General features: G+C 44.9%; 2 protein-coding genes and 1 non-coding gene across 3 annotated transcripts; 2 read left to right on the top strand and 1 right to left on the bottom strand.

Annotated features, from left to right (window-relative positions):
• The first annotated feature begins 938 nt into the window (after positions 1-938).
• psmb3.S (proteasome subunit beta 3 S homeolog) lies at positions 939-6,417 on the top strand. The gene is given in 6 exon segments (NM_001095272.1): positions 939-1,009; positions 2,806-2,990; positions 3,114-3,221; positions 4,402-4,579; positions 4,886-4,980; positions 6,293-6,417. Coding segments are annotated over 6 exon segments (618 nt in total). The 5' UTR covers positions 939-1,006; the 3' UTR covers positions 6,342-6,417.
• A 116-nt stretch (positions 6,418-6,533) lies between these two features.
• On the bottom strand, positions 6,534-16,954 carry pip4k2b.S (phosphatidylinositol-5-phosphate 4-kinase, type II, beta S homeolog). The gene is given in 10 exon segments (NM_001097129.1): positions 6,534-9,777; positions 9,941-10,044; positions 10,358-10,610; positions 10,998-11,111; positions 11,322-11,360; positions 12,294-12,440; positions 12,655-12,807; positions 13,066-13,162; positions 14,169-14,266; positions 16,638-16,954. Coding segments are annotated over 10 exon segments (1,239 nt in total). The 5' UTR covers positions 16,791-16,954; the 3' UTR covers positions 6,534-9,696.
• Positions 16,955-18,944: 1,990 nt separating this feature from the next.
• On the top strand, positions 18,945-19,016 carry trnac-gca. Its single transcript has one exon. It is a non-coding gene; the product is annotated as a tRNA-Cys (tRNA).
• Positions 19,017-19,059: the final 43 nt, after the last annotated feature.

Genomic DNA, 19,059 nt, shown 5'->3' with positions numbered 1-19,059 from the left:
CTCAGTCAGTCAGTCACAGAGTCACTCAGTCAGTCAGTCAGTCAGTCAGTCACTCACTCAGTCAGTCAGTCACAGAGTCAGTCAGTCAGTCACATATTCAGTCACTCAGTCAGTCAGTCACTCACTCAGTCAGTCAGTCAGTCACATATTCAGTCACTCAGTCAGTCAGTCACTCAGTCAGTCAGTCACAGAGTCACTCAGTCAGTCACAGAGTCACTCACTCAGTCAGTCACAGAGTCACTCAGTCAGTCACAGAGTCACTCAGTCAGTCAGTCAGTCACAGAGTCAGTCAGTCAGTCACATATTCAGTCACTCAGTCAGTCAGTCACTCACTCAGTCAGTCAGTCACAGAGTCAGTCAGTCAGTCACTCACTCAGTCAGTCACTCACTCAGTCAGTCAGTCACAGAGTCAGTCAGTCAGTCAGTCACATATTCAGTCACTCAGTCACAGAGTCAGTCACAGAGTCAGTCAGTCAGTCAGTCACTCAGTCAGTCACTCAGTCAGTCACAGAGTCAGTCAGTCACAGAGTCACTCAGTCAGTCAGTCAGTCAGTCAGTCAGTCAGTCACTAAGTCAGTCAGTCAGTCACAGAGTCAGTCAGCAAAAAGATTTACAAAAATAGCAGGGGCGTTGCAAGTAGGTTTCAATAAAATCAGTTGTGAGTAAATTACAAGTACAAACAGGATCTGAAAAGCAATGGTACCTTTTTTTACATCACTCAATCCTCCACTATCCCATCATGCAACGCAATTCTCTATAGTCCTCCCGCATCCCGCCATGCCTAGCGCCTCCCCATGACTGCGCATTTCCATCTCCGTTTCCCAACTTCAGGGCAGCCGACCAATCACTGCAGAGGGAAGGAAGACAGTAGCCAATTAGCAAGCGGTTTCTGTTGTGTTGCCACCAATCAGCGCCGTAGAGGGGCTTATCGAGTTCTTCAGCGTTGAAGGAACCGGCTGCTGCTTTCGGTTTTGTATCGTGAGGGAGGCAGAGAAGCGTCGCCAACATGGTGAGACTGGGCGGGTGGGAATTGGGGTGTGAGTGAGGGATATTTGGGGGGTTAGGGAAGCGAGTTACAACTAGAGGGATGTGTGACTGTCCGGCTCTGTATCAAACAAACATCACACAAATGCCATACCAACACCACACAAATACCACACAAGCACCACACAAATACCACACAAATACCACACAGACTCAAACAGCACACAAATACCTGTAACTATAAATGTGTGTGTGACACAGAGACTGTATTGATGTAAATGCCAATAATAGATTTGCTTTAAACGGAACAGTAACCCAAACCATGAAAGTGTCCCAAAGCAATGGAAATCTAATGTTTATTTTATGCTGTCGGGTCTCTAGACTTGGCACCTGACCAACTGCAACACCGATGCTTAGGAAACCCTTCTACAGTTTCCAGCAACCTGACTGGTGGAGATACATGACAATCAGGAACGTGACCATTGATGGCCAATCATGTTGCTGACAAGCCGGGACCTTCCTTAAAGGACTGTCCCAAAAAAAATGTTTTGCCTAATAAAAGAAAACCTAATTCTAAGCAACTTTACAATATACATTCATTACACATTTTCTATGGGTTTTAAGTTATTTGTATTTTTCTGCCCCATTCTATTGTCTGCCCTGGTGTAACGTAACGAACAGACTTGTTTTCCAGGAGGACACAGGCTTTTGCTACATTATTTAAAAAGTAACAACCAGGAGTTAAAGCGGTAGTTCACCTTCAAACAACTAGTCGTTTTCCGATAGATCACCAGAAATAACGACTTTTTTCCAATTACTTTCAATTTGAGACTGTTTTTCTAATATTTAAGTGTAAAATGTAATTATTTTTTTACCTTCTAAAGCAGCTCTGGGAAGGGGGGTCACCGACCCTGTAAAACTGTTCTAAATTGATACATTTAGTTGATACATTTCTTATCTTTGTCCCTGAGCAGAATCCCTGAGTTTCATTACAGGCAGCTGTTAGAATTGATACAATAGTTGCTAATACTCCAGAGATGCTGCTGAGAAATGGATCAATTAATTGTAGCAACTTGTAGCAAATTGTAACTGTTCAGATGTTCTGGATCACTGAGCTGCCAGACTCAAACACCAGAGACAGGAACTTTAAACTTAGATCTTGTATAAAAAAACGTTAAAAAAGAAATAATGGAAAGTAATTGAAAAAAGTCTTTATTTCTGGGGAACAATCTGAACGCAACTGAACTGAAAAAAGTGTTTGGAAGGTGAACAATCCCTTTAAGCAAATGCCATATCTGAGGGTCCTAGAGTGAAGCCATGTGTTAGAGTCCTGCAGCAGGTCGGTTACCTGCAAAAAAACGTGCACCCTGCGGAATGAAGGGAGGATTTTCAGGGGTCGCAGGTCTCATCGTAAAACTTACCCCTTTTTAAGTTTTACGAAACTTGTTTCTGTCCCGTCTCACTTTTGACGTCACTTCCGGTTTGCAACACTGTCACTTCCTGTTTGATGGTGGTTGGCGGGTCGGGATGCGGATAAGGCAGTTGCGGGTTCGGGTCAGGTAGCGGATCAAAGTGGCTAAATATGGGGGTTGCGGTTCAGGTCGCGGGCTGAAAATGCGAAAATTCGGAATTGGTTCCGTGCAGGACTCTACTGTGTGTTACTAGATAGAATGGTGCATATTTAAGATACTGAATGGTAAGTAGACGTAGATCACAAAGAATAGGAAGTTCTAAAAGTATTGGGGGTCTCAGTGACTAAAACTCTGTATTTTCTGGCTATATGATACCTTTTTTTTTTTTTGTTCTTTCTCTCCTGATCAGTCGATTATGTCGTATAATGGTGGGGCCATCATGGCCATGAAAGGGAAAGACTGTGTGGCCATTGCTGCAGACCGACGTTTCGGGGTACAGGCACAGATGGTAACCACCGACTTTCAGAAGATCTTCCCTATGGGGGAGCGCTTGTACATTGGATTGGCTGGCCTGGCTACAGATGTTCAGACTGTGTAAGTGGGGGTGCAGATATTAGGGGAGCAGTGATATTTACAGCTCAGCATGCAATGGGAGGCCTTGTGTAGAACAAAACTTTAATGGGTGTCGTTTTCTTTCGCCCAATATATATCAACCAGGGCCCAGCGCTTGAAGTTCCGACTCAACCTCTATGAGCTGAAGGAAGGACGTCAGATTAAGCCCAAGACCTTCATGAGCATGGTGGCTAATCTCTTGTATGAGAGAAGGTAAGGAACGTCCAGTACAGCTATGGAAACCAGTTATCCACAAAGCTCCGAATTACGGAAAGGCCGTCTCCCATAGACTCCCATAGACTCCGTTTTATCCAAATTTTTAAATTTTTAAAAATTTTTAAAAACGATTCGCTTTTTCTGTGTAATAGTACTTGATTTCTGTGGAATTGTACTTGATCCCAACTGAAATATAATTAATCAGTGAGGTTCTGGAATGCACTTCAGTTAATGACTATAAGAGGGACTTGGATGATTTTTTGGACAGACATAATACAAAGGCTATTGTGATACTAAGCTCTATAGTTAGTATAGATATGGGTATATATCATTTATGTGACAGTAGGGAGGGGTGTGTGTATGGGGCTGGGTTTTCATTTGGAGGGGTTGGACTTGATGGACTTTGTCTTTTTTCAACCCAATTTAACTATGTAACTATTGGAGGTAAAACTAGCCTTTTGAGTTTATTTAATGTTTGGGTGATTTTCTAGTAGACTTAAGGTATGAAGATTCAAATTATGGAAAGATCTGTTCTCTGGAAAACCCCAGGTCCTGAGCATTCTGGATAATAGATCCGATAACTGTAGTAACATTTGTGGCTCACCTGTGTTTTATGAGACGCCCTCTTCCTTATGAACCGGAAGTTCCTTAGACCTTTTGGGTTTGTGCCTGTCTTATGGTCCCACGTTTGCTCAAATGTCTTTAGTTCAGATAAAAAAACGTTATCATTCCTCATCCATGAGTGGGATGCTGGGAGTTAAAGAGCCATTAGCTGCCCATTAGGGTTTCACCAACTCAAGAGCCTTACTGTTTGCTTGTCTGTGAACAACCAGGCCGTAGCTTGACTGAGAGACTGGACGATGATAAGGAGAGGGATTGAATAGAAAGTATCACAAACATTAGAGCATCACAGAGCAATAGTTGTGCGGCTGCCAGGGTCAGTGACTCCCCCCCCCTCCATTTAACAGCTGATTGAGGCAGAAGGCCGCAAATAATTTTTAAAGGTGTAGAAAATGAAGACCAACTGAAAAGTTGCTAAGGAATTTTTTTAATATGCTAGAATTTCGTTTATTTTAGACGGCTACAGAAGTATTGTATCTTTAAATAAAGTCTACTCTGGAGCAACAAATGTACTGAACTAGGCCATTTGTATTTTACTGATCTTTATATTCACTAGGTTTGGCCCTTACTACATAGAACCTGTAATTGCCGGCTTGGACCCCAAAACCTTTCAGCCTTTCATTTGTTCTCTGGATCTGATTGGATGCCCCATGGAGACTGAAGACTTTGTGGTGAGCGGAACGTGCTCGGAGCAGATGTATGGAATGTGTGAGTCCTTGTGGGAACCAGATATGGTGAGTATTGGCTTGAGTTCCATTGCTGTACAGAGACGTCTGCATTTCTTATTTAATAGGCGATATATTGTGCAGGCAGATGTTCTGCAGCGAGTAACCCCTACTGGTTCTTGCTGTGTATAAAAGGAATGCATGCAGCGGCATAATAGTAGTACAGCCTGAGAGCTCAGAATATTCCAGGGTTTGTTTCTGGTGCTGAAACATAACTGTGCCCAAGGTTTGGGAGGGATGAAGCAGCTTTGCTATTTGGGCCAGTGTGTGGGGAGACGTTTATCTTCACAAGGATTCATTTCTTGTCTCTAAAAGGAGCCAGAAGACTTGTTTGAAACAATCTCTCAAGCCATGCTCAACGCAGTGGATAGAGACGCAGTGTCGGGTATGGGAGTGGTCGTACATGTGATGTAAGTAGCACACAAATACTTGCTCCATATGAGGCCAATATTCTATTTGGGGTCACACGGGGGAATATGTTATTCGTTAAAGAGCAGCTAATGGAATAACGTCCGGTTCTGCTGCAATGTTAATATTGTATATGTGCCTCATTCAGTCAGAGGGAATGGAATCATTGGAGATGTAGGGAACATGAAATCATTTGTCTAACTCGTCATCAGTCAGGATGATTGTGTGCAAAGATTTTTCCACATTTATATCTAATTGACTTAGATCTCATTTTAGCACCTATGGGTATATATTAATGCATGTCTGCAGAAGGGAAAGTTATAATCAATGTGCCCTAATGTTAGGCAGTCCCAGTGATTTTAATAGGGATGTTCACCTTCCAAACACTTTTATCAGTTCAATTGTTTGCAGATTGTTCCCCAGAAATAAAGACTTTTTTTAAATTACTTTCCATTTTTTATTTACAATTTTTTTTCAAAATCTAAGGTTAATGTTGGGTGCGGGTTGAGCTCTTCTTCCTGCCCTCCCCTCCGCCACCAGGAACTGCCGGCTTCCTACTTGATTTTTTAAAGACATGTGCCTCCTGCCCCGCCCCTTTTGTGACATCATCGGCGGGGTGGCGCCAACCTTAAAGTGGTAGGAAGTCTGGCTCGGGCGGGTTAGGGTCAGGTGTTACCCGACCTGCACATCACTAAAACTCAGGGATTCTGCTCAGCAGAGCCAAAGAACTATATCAACTAAATGTGAATCAATTTTGAATATTTAACAGGGTCGGCACTTTAGAAGGTGAAAAATGAAACTTACACTTCACTATTAGAAAATAAAAAGTAATTGGAAAAAGTCTTTATTTCTGGTGAACTGTCTGAAACCAACTGAACTGGAAAAAAAAAGTGTTGGAAGGTGAACAACCCCTTTAAGTGATACCCCAGTTAACAGAAAACTGCACCAGGCTGGGGTACTTCTATAGGTGCACCAAGAGGCAGTATTTTTTCCTACTCCTGTTGCCCCAGGCTTACACATGTGCAGTAAAGTGAAAGAGGCGGCTTTTGCTTAAAGTTCATCCTCTCACTTTACTGTGCTTGGGGCCCGGAGCAAAGAAGAGCAGAGGAACGCCCCACGAGTACCCCAGGCTGGGGATTTTTCTTGCTAACAGGAGCACTTGCCCAGGGTTATCAGGTAAGTGATAATGACTGGGAATTGCCTGACATTTGCTACCTTGCCAACTGATTTCAACTTTCCTTTTCATTTAAAGGGGAAGTAAGCTAAATATTTACTGATTAATTCATGGGACTAAATGACCTGTACTTTTTACAGAGAGAAAGATAAAATAACCACACGGACACTAAAGGCTCGTATGGACTAACTCTCTGCCCCTGGATTCTGCCTCTGTCATATCATTTTTTTTTCTTTTTATTAAAAAAAAACAAATCTTCTCTGAATGCCTAGTGTTTGTCTTCCATTTACCCTTTAAATAAGTAGAAGAAAAACTGGAAAGTGCTGTGTATTCCTTCTATATTATCTACCCTGTAGAACAAAGCTGCAGAGAGAGGAAAAACAATATCACTCACTTTATTAAATTGTACATTTTTTGAAGGGGGGGGGGTGTTAGGAGACATGGCAAAATGATCATCTCTGGAAATATTAACCTGTTCACTGCCAACACAAGACACCAATACCACTGTGGTGTCCAGATATCCCCCGCTTAATCCCCCATGGTTATTGCAGGGGCATATTCTTCTAGGGATGCATCAAATCCACCATTTTGGATTTGGGCCGAATCCTTCGCAAAAGATTCGGCCGAATACCGGATCCTAATTTGCATATGCAAATTAGGGGTGGGAAGGGGATAACATTTTTTACGCGTGACGATATCACACGATTTCCCTGCCCGCTCCTAATTTGCATATACAAATTAGGATTCAGATTTGGTTCAGCTGAATCTGAATCCCGGCTTCGGTGCATCCCCATCCCCCCACATGTTGTAAGGATAAAGGTGGGGAGGACCAATGGTTAATGCTCACATCATTATTTAAAAAATGAAAACTGACAACCAGATATACAATGATTAATATTTCTTAAATACATACAAGTTCCAAAGTAAAAGATGACCTAAGAGATTTAAACATAAAAAAAATGCATAAAAATCCCTTTTTTCTTACAAATAAAAAAAAAAAAACAATTTAGCATCATGTTAATAAAACAATACTGTCTAATCAATGAGCATTTGTAACAGAATGCTACCTTATATGTAAACAGATTACAGAACACTTTACATTAAAGACCTGGGACAGGAAAAACTGCTTCCTTTTATACAATTCGCTATTCTGCAGCCTTCCGCTAGGGGGAGTGATGGGTTAAACACAACGGGTGCCTGTACGGTTGGGACCTTCTCTGCTGGGGGATGATTTATAGAAGGAATATGTTGTTGGCAGTGTTTTACATTTTCTAAAATCCAGCCAGCTTGTCAGTGTAGAAAACAGTCTGTTCCATAAATATTTGGACAGTGACACTATTTTTTTTATCCTATTGGCTCGGTCACCCTTTCCTGTCACATTTAAAGGGATCCTGTCATCGGAAAACATGTTTTTTTTTAAAAACGCATCAGTTAATAGTGCTACTCCAGCAGAATTCTGCACTGAAATCCATTTCTCAAAAGAGCAAACAGATGTTTTTATATTCAATTTTGAAATCTGACATGGGGCTAGACATTTTGTCAATTTCCCAGCTGCCCCTGGTCATGTGACTTGTGCCTGCACTTTAGAAGATGCTGCTGTTTTCCTTCTCAGTGTAACTGAATGTGTCTCAGTGGGACCTGGATTTTACTATTGAGTGTTGTTCTTAGATCTACCAGGCAGCTGTTATCTTGTGTTAGGGAGCTGCTATCTGGTTACCTTCCCATTGTTCTTTTGTTTGGCTGCTGGGGGGGGGGGGGGGAGGGGGTGATATCACTCCAACTTGCAGTACAGCAGTAAAGAGTGACTGAAGTTTATCAGAGCACAATTCACATGACTTGGGGCAGCTGGGAAATTGACAATATGTCTAGCCCCATGTCAGATTTCAAAATTGAATATAAAAAAATCAGTTTGCTCTTTTGAGAAATGGATTTCAGTGCAGAATTCTGCTGGAGCAGCACTATTAACTGATGTGTTTTGATTTTTTTTTTTTTCCCCCATAACAGTATCCCTTTAAGCTCTTTCACAAAACACAGGCTTTCATTTATCTGTATTATATTCAGAGGTGACCTATGGACTCCTGTCCAAGGAATCTAAAGACTTATTAAAGATCAAGGTTGGAACCAATGTTAAGGTGAAATAATCTCCCCAAAAAGTGCACTGGATTTACTGAAGTTACTGCATGAAGTTCAAGGACATGTAAATGGCAATATTAATCACTTATTGGGTGATTTGGATAAGCATTGCCCTTCTAGAAACCTTAAAGGGGTTGTTCACCTGGGAGTTAACTGTCAGTATGATGTAGAGAGGGATATTCTGAGACAATTTGCATTTTCATTTGTGTTTTTTTTTAGTTATTTAGCTTTTTATTCAGAAGCTCTCCAGTAGGGATGCACTGAATCCAGGATTCGGTTCGGGATTCGGCCAGGATACGGCCTTTTTCAGCAGGATTCAGATTTGGCCGAATCCTTCTGCCCAGCTGAACCGAATTCTAATTTGCATATGCAAATTGGGGGTGGGGAAGGAAATTGCTTGCCTTTGTCATAAAACAAGGAAGTAAAAAATGTTTTCATCTTCCCACCCCTAATTTACATATGCAAATTAGGATTTGGATTCAGTTCGCTATTCAGCCAAATCTTTCGCAAAGGATTCGGGTGTTCGGCCTAATCCAAAATAGTGGATTCCATGCATCCCTACTCTCCAGTTTGCAATTTCAGCAATCGGGTTGGTAGGGTTCAAATAACCCTAGCAACCATGCATTGATATATATAAGAGACTGGAATATAAATAGGTGAGGGTCCGAATAGAAACATGAGTAATAAAAATAAGCAATAACAATGTATTTGTAGCCTCTCAGAGCATTCGTTTTTTTTAGATGGGGTCAGTGATCCCCCATTTAAAAGAAGGAAAATAATTTAAAAAATAAATAATGAAGACCAATTGAAAAGTTTCTTGGAATTGGCCATTGTATAATACTAAAATGGAACTTAAAGGTGAAAAACCCCTTTAATAATACAAGTAAAATATGAAACATTTGTATCCAGACATTGACTATACTGCTATGTATATTTTCTATGATATTTCTCAATATTTGATCTCTGGATCTCCCCGGATGGCAGATATTATTTTGAGGGGGTAAGGGTGATATGTGGTGGTGAATACTTGAACTACAAAAATGTAAGGGGACAATTTGTCTGAAATCCTTGCTGAACTACAACACTCAAAATCCTCCATGTAAGGGACTGGCAGTTGGAGGACCCAGTAAATTATAGTTCAGCAACAGGGCACTAAGTACTGACTGCACTCTAATTTATAAACTAATTTGACCCATCAGAATGACCTTTACTTTCAATATTAAAATCATGTAAAAATGCAGAAGGGGTAAGTAACGAGATCCTTCCCAGGATACCGGGAGTTGCTAGAAACAGGACATGCAGTTCATTCACACTCATGCAGACTCTCACACTCCGGCTCAAGGCGTCAGGCTAATCTCTCCGGGCAAAAGGGTGTGAGGAAGAGGAGGAAGGAGGAGTGCAGAGGACGGCGCTACATGAGGATGTTGGACATAAACTCGATGAAGCGTTTGGAATACTGCTCCGGATTCACCGTGGAGATTTCTGCTCCAGCCTGCAATGGGGAAATGGAAACAGAAGTAGTTCCTGGTCACTGATCGTTTATGGGAAACAAAAAGGAAAGAGTGAGAGAGAGTAGTCGGCTACACAAGGTAGGTCTGAATTGAGATTTCCCGGGGGCCGGGGGTTGGATTTGTACGAGCCGGGCTCAAGCTTACCCCGTGCTTTACAGTTTTGGCGGCGTGTGCAGCTTTCTTCTTGGCATCGTAGGGAGTAAGAATGTCTATAATGGCCATGAAATACACTTCCTTCTTGGGAGCATCTGCAAATGATAATACATAATAACCAGTAACCTCTGAGGCGAGAAAGGAAAAACAAATGCTAAATGATATCAAACAGATCTTGTCCCTTCCTCTTTGCCAATTTAATACTACAGTGGCCACCGCAGCAAAGCCACCCAGTTCACTATATGTCGTAGCTAAAGGCGGTCACTTTTAAACACCCGCCTACAATTCCCTGGGTGATTATAAGGCCCGGCAGTACAAAGCTTTTCAGACAATTCTCCATCCCTGTACAACTCACTTTATTACACAAACAAGGATTTCTAGACAATTCTCCATCCCTGTGCAACTCACTGTCATGGCTCTTCATCGCATACACATCCACGGACGGGTCAAACTCTCCAGGTCCAAAGAACCGTGGAAAGTTGAGAAGATTTCCAGGACTGTCCGGGGGGGTTCCGTAGGAGCAGATGGGGTTCCCTGAGCTGTCCTCACACTCCTCCTCTTCTGCCCTCTCTTCCACCTCCATCTCTTCTTGCTCTGCCCGGTCCACATCATGCAGCCCAACTAACAGGCTGTAATCCATTATCTTCAGCACAGACAAAAACTAAGGGGAGGAGAATAAACATTTTTAGAAAGAGGTTCTCAGGGTAAAGAGCAATTGGCCGTTGATTCAGACAGGGGCTCTTGTGTGAAAGTAAATGCACCCCATGCTGCATACCTGCTCTGTTTCCTTATATATATTCTATTAGGGATGCACTGAATCCACTATTTTGGATTCGGCCGAACACCCGAATCCTTCACGAAAGATTCAGCCAAATACCGAATCCTAATTCACATAATGAAATTAGGGGTGGGAAAGGGAAACCATTTTTTACTTCCTTATTTTCTGACAATTTCCCTCCCCGCCGCTAATTTACATATGCAAATTCGGATCGGCCTAATCCTGGATTCAGTGCATCCCTATAACCTATATGATCTGCAGCGTTCTTACCTCCACATCTCGCTTTAACTTCTCCAGGAACATCTTCTTGTTCTCCTCCCCAACGTGCAGCTTCTGCCCCTCGTTCAGAAAATCGTTATCTTTAAACGTAGGCAGGTCCTTGGCCTGTAAGTTTTATGCAACAGCTCAGAAATAGCATCGAGCAATGCGCTGCACATGGAATGATCATTTAATACGGGTACTAAGGCAGATCTCAGGGTTTATGTTGCAGCAAATAAGTATTCTTTTTCAGTGTATACACTCGTTAACAAGCCTGCACTGGATGTATAAATAGTATTGTGGCTTACAATTAATATGATGTGCATCTGAGCTCACCTTTTCTTTGCCGCTGGCTTCTCTAGACACTGTGGAGCCCTGTAGAGGAGGGAAAAAAGGATAAATATAAGGGAGCTTGAAGCATTTCCCACCATGTTGTTGGTGGCCTAAAAAAAAAAGTTTTTTCCCCAAATTAGTAGACACACACACACAAAAACAAACAATCCCAGAGGTCCCTTCCCAATTGCAAAAAGGGATTTCCCAGTGCAGTCTCCTTCTCCCGTACGTTAAAGGGATACTGTCATGGGGAAGAAAAAAAAAAATTCAAAGTGAATCAGTTAATAGTGCTGCTCCAGCAGACCTCTGTACTTAAACAGATTTTTTTAGATTTTATTTTGAAATCGGACATGGGGCTAGACATATTGTCAGTTTTCCAGCTGCCCCCAGTCATGTGACTTGTGCTCTGATAAACTTCAATCACTCTTTACTGCAAATTTGAGTGATATCACCCCCTCCCTTTCCCCCCTGCAGCCTAACAACAGAACAAGGGGAAGGTAACCAAACAGCAGCTCCCTAACACAAGATAACAGCTGCCTGGTAGATCTAAGAACAACACTCAATAGTAAAATCCAGGTCCCACTGAGACACATTCAGTTACATTGAGTAGGAGAAACAACAGGCTGCCAGAAAGCAGTTCCATCCTAAAGTGCTGGCTCTTTCTGAAATCACATGACCAGGCAAAATGAGCTGAGATGCACCTACACACCAATATTACAACTAAATACACTTGCTGCTTCAGGAATGACATTTTATATTGCAGAGTGAATTATTTGCAGTGTAAACTAATTTAGAAATAAAAACTGCACCATAAAAATCATGACATAATCCCTTTAAATGCAGAGCTGCATCATATGACACGGCCAGTCCTATGCTACTCTGTGTTTAAAGCTCAGTTATATGGGAAGGGGGTGGGTTTCCTTGTCCTTTAGACAGTCTAAGCGGTCTGCTCCCCAGATATTTATACATTGTTACCTTCAGGTCGTACTTGCGATGAACCCCAAGTCGATGACTGAATACATTTCTGGTGACAATCATGTAGGTCTCCACTCCATCCACAGTGAGTCTGTACATCCCCAGGAACTGAGGCAGCAGAGTATTTCCATGGCACTCCACTATAAACTTGAGTGCAAGAGAAGGCAAAGGTTATTTTCGTGCACGGCTAAAATCTTTACTTCCTTGTTTTGTGACGAAAAGTCACATGATTTGAAGAATTTGGATTCGGTTCAGCCAGGCACAAGGATTCGGCCAAATCCGAATCCTGTTGAAAATGGCCGAATACCGAACCAAATCCAGATTCGGTGCATCCCTATATCTCTGGGAGGCGAGCACCTACCTGGTGGTATTTCTTTAGGATATTGTGCATCTCTGCCACATCCTCGCTGGATATTGTTTTAATGACGAACCGACGATCGTAAGTGGTGAGGAAACGCGAGCCAAACCGCCCTTGATTCTCGCTGTTTACTGGAGCGCTGCGGGTCAATGAGTTCTAAAAGGCAGATAGATATCTTAGAGAGATCTTATCGTAAAAGAAACCCCAAAGCTGCTTGAAAATCCCAGCTACGGAGTGAATATCAATAATTCAGTAAAGGAGAACTAAAGCAAGAAATCCCGGTGTGATTCCAGTCTCGGGTAGAAGGAGAACAAGTGGAATCACTGGAGAGACTGCCATCCCTCCCGGCAATTTTAGCTTTAGTTCTGCTGTATAATTGGAGTCTATGGCAGAGTTGCAATTGGTCTCACGCACCTGGTAATCCTGATCATCGATTCCAAACCTCTCTCGCAGGTTTCGGAAGACCATGGGACAGTACTCCTTGAACTTGAAACGGCTTGGCAGGTTCTCCCTACGGATAAGGGGGTGGTTAGGCTTCATCAGGACAGTCTTCATTAAAATTCATTCGAAAAATTCGATTTTATTAAAGGCCTGGTTATCTGATCATGTTATAAGCTATGTTCTCCTGGCAGCGGTTTATATGTAGGATTAAAGAAACAGTAACACCAAAAAATTTGTGCACAGAATCCCTACTATAGTTCATATAAACATGTTGCTGTGGGGGCAGCCATTCAAGCACAGGATACACAGTAGATAACATAAGTACTACTATAGTTTATATAAACAAGCTGTTGTGTAGCCATGGGGCAGCCATTCAAGCACAGGATACACAGTAGATAACAGATAAGTACTACTATAGTTTATATAAACAAGCTGCTGTGTAGCCATGGGGGCAGCCATTCAAGCACAGGATACACAGTAGATAACAGATAAGTACTACTATAATTTATATAAACAAGCTGCTGTGTAGCCATGGGGGCAGCCATTCAAGCACAGGATACACAGTAGATAACAGATAAGCTCTGTAGTATACAATGGGATTCTTCAGAACTTATGTTATCTACCGGGTATCCTGTGCTTGAATAAATCTAACAAAATAACTGCCTTTTGCACAAATTCTGCATGTAGAGAGACATGAAGACAGAATGAAGAGAAACAGATGCTGAGAGAGGAATAGTGAAGATAAACTTGATTATTTTAGAAATGATGCCGAATTTTTAATTTGATTGTATTTAGAAGTCTCTTATTTCAGTATGAGGAAGCTTATATTAAATTTTCATTTTCGAGATAGTTCCCCTTTAAGCAGATCCAAGAAGTGCCCTAGTCATCACTTACTGTCCCCCCTCAGGTACAGAGAAGGGATTTATTTCCCATCAGCATCGCTTTCTTCCTTACATCCCTCCTGCCCTGGATTATTGGGGAGTCAGAGCCCGTCTCTATAGCAGCATCTTTATCTGCACCTCATTCAGGATGCAGGTTGCTTAGCAACCAATGGACCCCCTGCTCTTCTAACTTACTTGTTGAAAAGGTGATTGTCCACTTTAATTTTACTGTAGGCTTTAAAGTCATCCGGCATCAGCATGACAGGAGCGGGGACATTGCTCAACTCATTGACCTGAAATGAATGAAGCAAAGCATCATGGGACGTAGCTCTCTCGTTCTTCACCAACTGGAAATACGTTTCATTTTCAGCTTTTATACTGAGCAGGGGGTGCAGACACCCCTTTAAGTTAATTATGTTAGCAGTTTTGTCTATTGCTAGTTATTTTTAATAGTTTTGCCTCATCTGACTGTTTCCATCTTTCAAATGGGGGGTCACTGACCCTGACAACCGTTACCTATTGCTCAGCGAGGCAACAATTTTACTGTTACCTTTTATTCTTTATTTTTCTATTCAGGCCCTTTCTGATTTATCTCCCAGTCTCTCACTCAAAGCACTGCCTTGTTACTAGGGTAACTGCAACCCTAGCAACCAGTGAGGTGCTGAAACCTCAAAGTGGAGAATTGATGAACATAAAGCTTATTAATAAGCATTAAAGGATAATAAGTCTTAATAAAGGGTAACTTAATCACTTAAATCAAGCCATACAAGGGGGTGGGGGTCTTAATGATCCAGGTTAAGGAGGCAATTAGGAAATGTAGAGGTGGTATGTCAGTGGCGCAGTACAACAAACACCCCCCAAATGTCTCCATGAAATTCATTTACTTCTACTGAACAGGGATTGGAGGGGCATCTGGAAGGGGTTAGTTGAAGGGGCACAGGGATTGGAGGGGCAGTTGGAAGGGGCACAGGGATTGGAGGGGCAGTTGGAAGGGGCACAGGGATTGGAGGGGCAGTTGGAAGGGGCACAGGGATTGGAGGGGCAGATTAAGAGGCACAGGGATTGGAGGGGCAGTTGGAAGGGGCACAGGGATTGGAGGAGCAGATTAAGAGGCACAGGGATTGGAGGAGCAGTTGGAAGGGGCACAGGGATTGGAGGGGCAGTTGCAAGGGGCACAGGGATTGGAGGGGCAGATTAAGAGGCACAGGGATTGGAGGGGCAGTTGGAAGGGGCACAGGGATTGGAGGGGCAGATTAAGAGGCACAGGGATTGGAGGGGCAGTTGGAAGGGGCACAGGGATTGGAGGATCAGAGGAAGAGGCACAGGGATTGGAGGGGCAGAGGAAGAGGCACAGGGATTGGAGGGGCAGTTGGAAGGGGCACAGGGATTGGAGGGGCAGAGGAAGAGGCACAGGGATTGGAGGGGCAGTTGGAAGGGGCACAGGGATTGGAGGAGCAGATTAAGAGGCACAGGGATTGGAGGATCAGAGGAAGAGGCACAGGGATTGGAGGGGCAGAGGAAGAGGCACAGGGATTGGAGGGGCAGATTAAGAGGCACAGGGATTGGAGGGGCAGTTGGAAGGGGCACAGGGATTGGAGGGGCAGATTAAGAGGCACAGGGATTGGAGGGGCAGTTGGAAGGGGCACAGGGATTGGAGGATCAGAGGAAGAGGCACAGGGATTGGAGGGGCAGAGGAAGAGGCACAGGGATTGGAGGATCAGAGGAAGAGGCACAGGGATTGGAGGGGCAGAGGAAGAGGCACAGGGATTGGAGGGGCAGTTGGAAGGGGCACAGGGATTGGAGGGGCAGAGGAAGAGGCACAGGGATTGGAGGGGCAGTTGGAAGGGGCACAGGGATTGGAGGGGCAGATTAAGAGGCACAGGGATTGGAGGGGAAATTGGAAGGGACACAGGGATTGGAGGGGCAGATTAAGAGGCACAGGGATTGGAGGGGCAGTTGGAAGGGGCACAGGGATTGGAGGATCAGAGGAAGAGGCACAGGGATTGGAGGGGCAGAGGAAGAGGCACAGGGATTGGAGGGGCAGATTAAGAGGCACAGGGATTGGAGGGGCAGTTGGAAGGGGCACAGGGATTGGAGGATCAGAGGAAGAGGCACAGGGATTGGAGGGGCAGAGGAAGAGGCACAGGGATTGGAGGATCAGAGGAAGAGGCACAGGGATTGGAGGGGCAGAGGAAGAGGCACAGGGATTGGAGGGGCAGTTGGAAGGGGCACAGGGATTGGAGGGGCAGAGGAAGAGGCACAGGGATTGGAGGGGCAGTTGGAAGGGGCACAGGGATTGGAGGGGCAGATTAAGAGGCACAGGGATTGGAGGGGAAGTTGGAAGGGACACAGGGATTGGAGGGGCAGATTAAGAGGCACAGGGATTGGAGGGGCAGTTGGAAGGGGCACAGGGATTGGAGGATCAGAGGAAGAGGCACAGGGATTGGAGGGGCAGAGGAAGAGGCACAGGGATTGGAGGGGCAGTTGGAAGGGGCACAGGGATTGGAGGGGCAGTTGGAAGGGGCACAGGGATTGGAGGGGCAGATTAAGAGGCACAGGGATTGGAGGGGCAGTTGGAAGGGGCACAGGGATTGGAGGGGCAGATTAAGAGGTACAGGGATTGGAGGATCAGAGGGATTATATTGCCAGGCGGCTGCCCCTCACCGTATGGTTGACCCCCCACATGAGGACACTGAGGAGCGGCTCACTGGCGCGGAACAACTTCACTTTCTGACACACGAAATGTTTCTTCTTGGTTTTAGTTTTACTGGCGCTGCCAATGATGGAAATTGCGCCGCCGCCGCCGTTCGAGGCCATGACGTTCTCCCGAGATCCCTCCGCTGCTGCCGGCCCTTCACTCTCGCGCTTCCCTCCCTCCCGGGGAACCGGCCTCTGTCAGCAGCCGCTCATACCCCCGGTCCCCCGGCCTCTCCTCTCCCAACCGCCGCCGCTTTCCCTCTCACAGGCCCCGGAGCAGCCGCTAATCCACAACACTGCGCCCAGTCCGTTCGGCTGTCGCTCCTGATGGTGAAGGTCCGTCGGTTCCTCCCGGTGCAGCGCAAGTCTCGCTCCAGTGGTTCCGGTCCGGCCCCCAGATCCGGGCAAGATGGCGGCCAGCAGAGAGGCGGGGCGGGCGGCGGCACCTCACAACTAACACGGGGGCGCGCGAGTGCGGGGGGAGAAGGGCAAGGGGCGTTTGGAGGTGGAACTGGTCTGCGCTACATTAGGGGGAGGCCTCCGAGTAATTAGTGGAAGCCACAACCGGGTCTGATAAAAGCAGTGACACAAGGGAGGAGGGTGAGCTCCCCCGCCAGCCGCAGTGTAATGGTACGTCCCAGAGCAAAGTGACAGGTCCCTGAGTGACAGGCGGCTCCACAGGCTCCTTCTCTTCTCACTGGAACAACGTGTGTGACTTCCCCTCATGTACTGACTCTTATACCGACACTAATACTGACTCTTATACTGACACATCTCCTCCCCTATCTCCCACACTGACGGACAGTGACTGGGATCTGCCTCAGGGAAGAGATTGTGATCCCACCGGGACCCCGTAGTCTCCATATAGTCACCTGGTCACCATAGCAACTGTTTACTCACTGCCTTATTATTGGGTTTCATACAGAGAAATGATTATTCTCTCATCTCTTCTGTCAGTCACTCCCACTGCTCCTCGTTATTTTACTTCTTTCAGTCACTTCTTTTTTGTTGGGGGAAAGGAGGGGAATTGGGGAAAGGAGTAAAGGGGGAATGGAGGGGTATTGGGGGAAAGGAGGGAAATTGGGGAGAAAGGAGGGGAATTGGGGGGAAAGGAGTAAAGGGGGAACGGAGGGAAATTGGGGAAAGGAGGGGAATTGGGGAAAGGAGGGGAATTGGGGGAAAGGAGGGGAATTGGGGAAAGGAGGGGAATTGGGGGAAAGGAGGGGAATTGGGGGGAAATATGGGGAACGGGGGAATGGAGGGGTATTGGGTGAAAGGAGGGGAATTGGGGGAAAGGAGGGGAATTGGGGGAAAGGATTAAAGGGGGAACGGAGGGGTATTAGGGGGAAGGGAGGGAAATTGGGGAAAAGGAGGAAAATTGGGGGGAAAGGAGCAAAGGGGGGAATTGGGGTGGAAAGGAATGGGAACTGGGGGGATGGAGAAGGGGAATTGGGGGGAAAGGAGGGAAATTGGTGGGAAAGGAGGGGAAATATGGGGAACGGAGTAATGGGGGAACAGAGGGGTATTGGGGGAAAGGAGGGAAATTGGGGGAAAGGAGGGGAATTGGGAGGAAAGGAGCAAAGGGGGGGATGGAGGGGAATTGGGGTGGAAAGGAATGGGAACTGGGGGGGTGGAGAGGGGGAATTGGGGGAAAGGAGGTAAATTGGGGGGATAAGAAGGGGAAAGGAGCAAAGGGGGAATGGAGGGGAATTGGGGCGGAAAGGAATGGGAACTGGGGGGATGGAGAAGAGGAATTGGGGGTTGAGGGATTAGGATATTTAGGAAATGTTATTATATCACTCAGCTGATTGATTTAAAGGAACTGGGGGATAGAATAAGATTAGGAGTGGGGGGGAGTAGAATATTTGATTATATTAGTGAGTATCAGGATGTAGAGGAGAATCAGTGAGACGGGACAGAGAGGGGCAACTGGGATTAAAGTGGCAGATTAAAAACATAAATAGTCATTTCTTTATAATATTGACATTATTTGAGGTTAAGTATTGGTTAAAGTAAGTCAAATGAACCCTGTAGAGAAAACATACACATATATATATATATATATAATATCTCTCTCATATGAAAACACTATAATAAATACAGTATGTGTGTGAATAGAGAAGCAGTGAGTCTGTGAATAAGAAGTTGGAATTTTGGGCTAATGACACAGATGATGAGTGACTGTAGGAATGTCTGTGACACCTCAGTCAGATAAACTAATATGTGACACTTACATTTATTACACGAGGGTAAGAGCAGCGCAAATCCAGCAGAGGGGGTATAGCTCAGTGGTAGAGCATTCGACTGCAGATCGAGAGGTCCCTGGTTCAAATCCGGGTGCCCCCTCACATGTTTTGTTTTATTTTTAACATCTTCTTTGCCCAATTGT

The sequence above is a fragment of the Xenopus laevis genome, chromosome 9_10S (assembly GCF_017654675.1).
Source record: "Xenopus laevis strain J_2021 chromosome 9_10S, Xenopus_laevis_v10.1, whole genome shotgun sequence".
NCBI classification, from domain to species: Eukaryota; Metazoa; Chordata; class Amphibia; order Anura; family Pipidae; genus Xenopus; species Xenopus laevis.
This window is presented reverse-complemented; position numbering and strand designations above follow the sequence as displayed.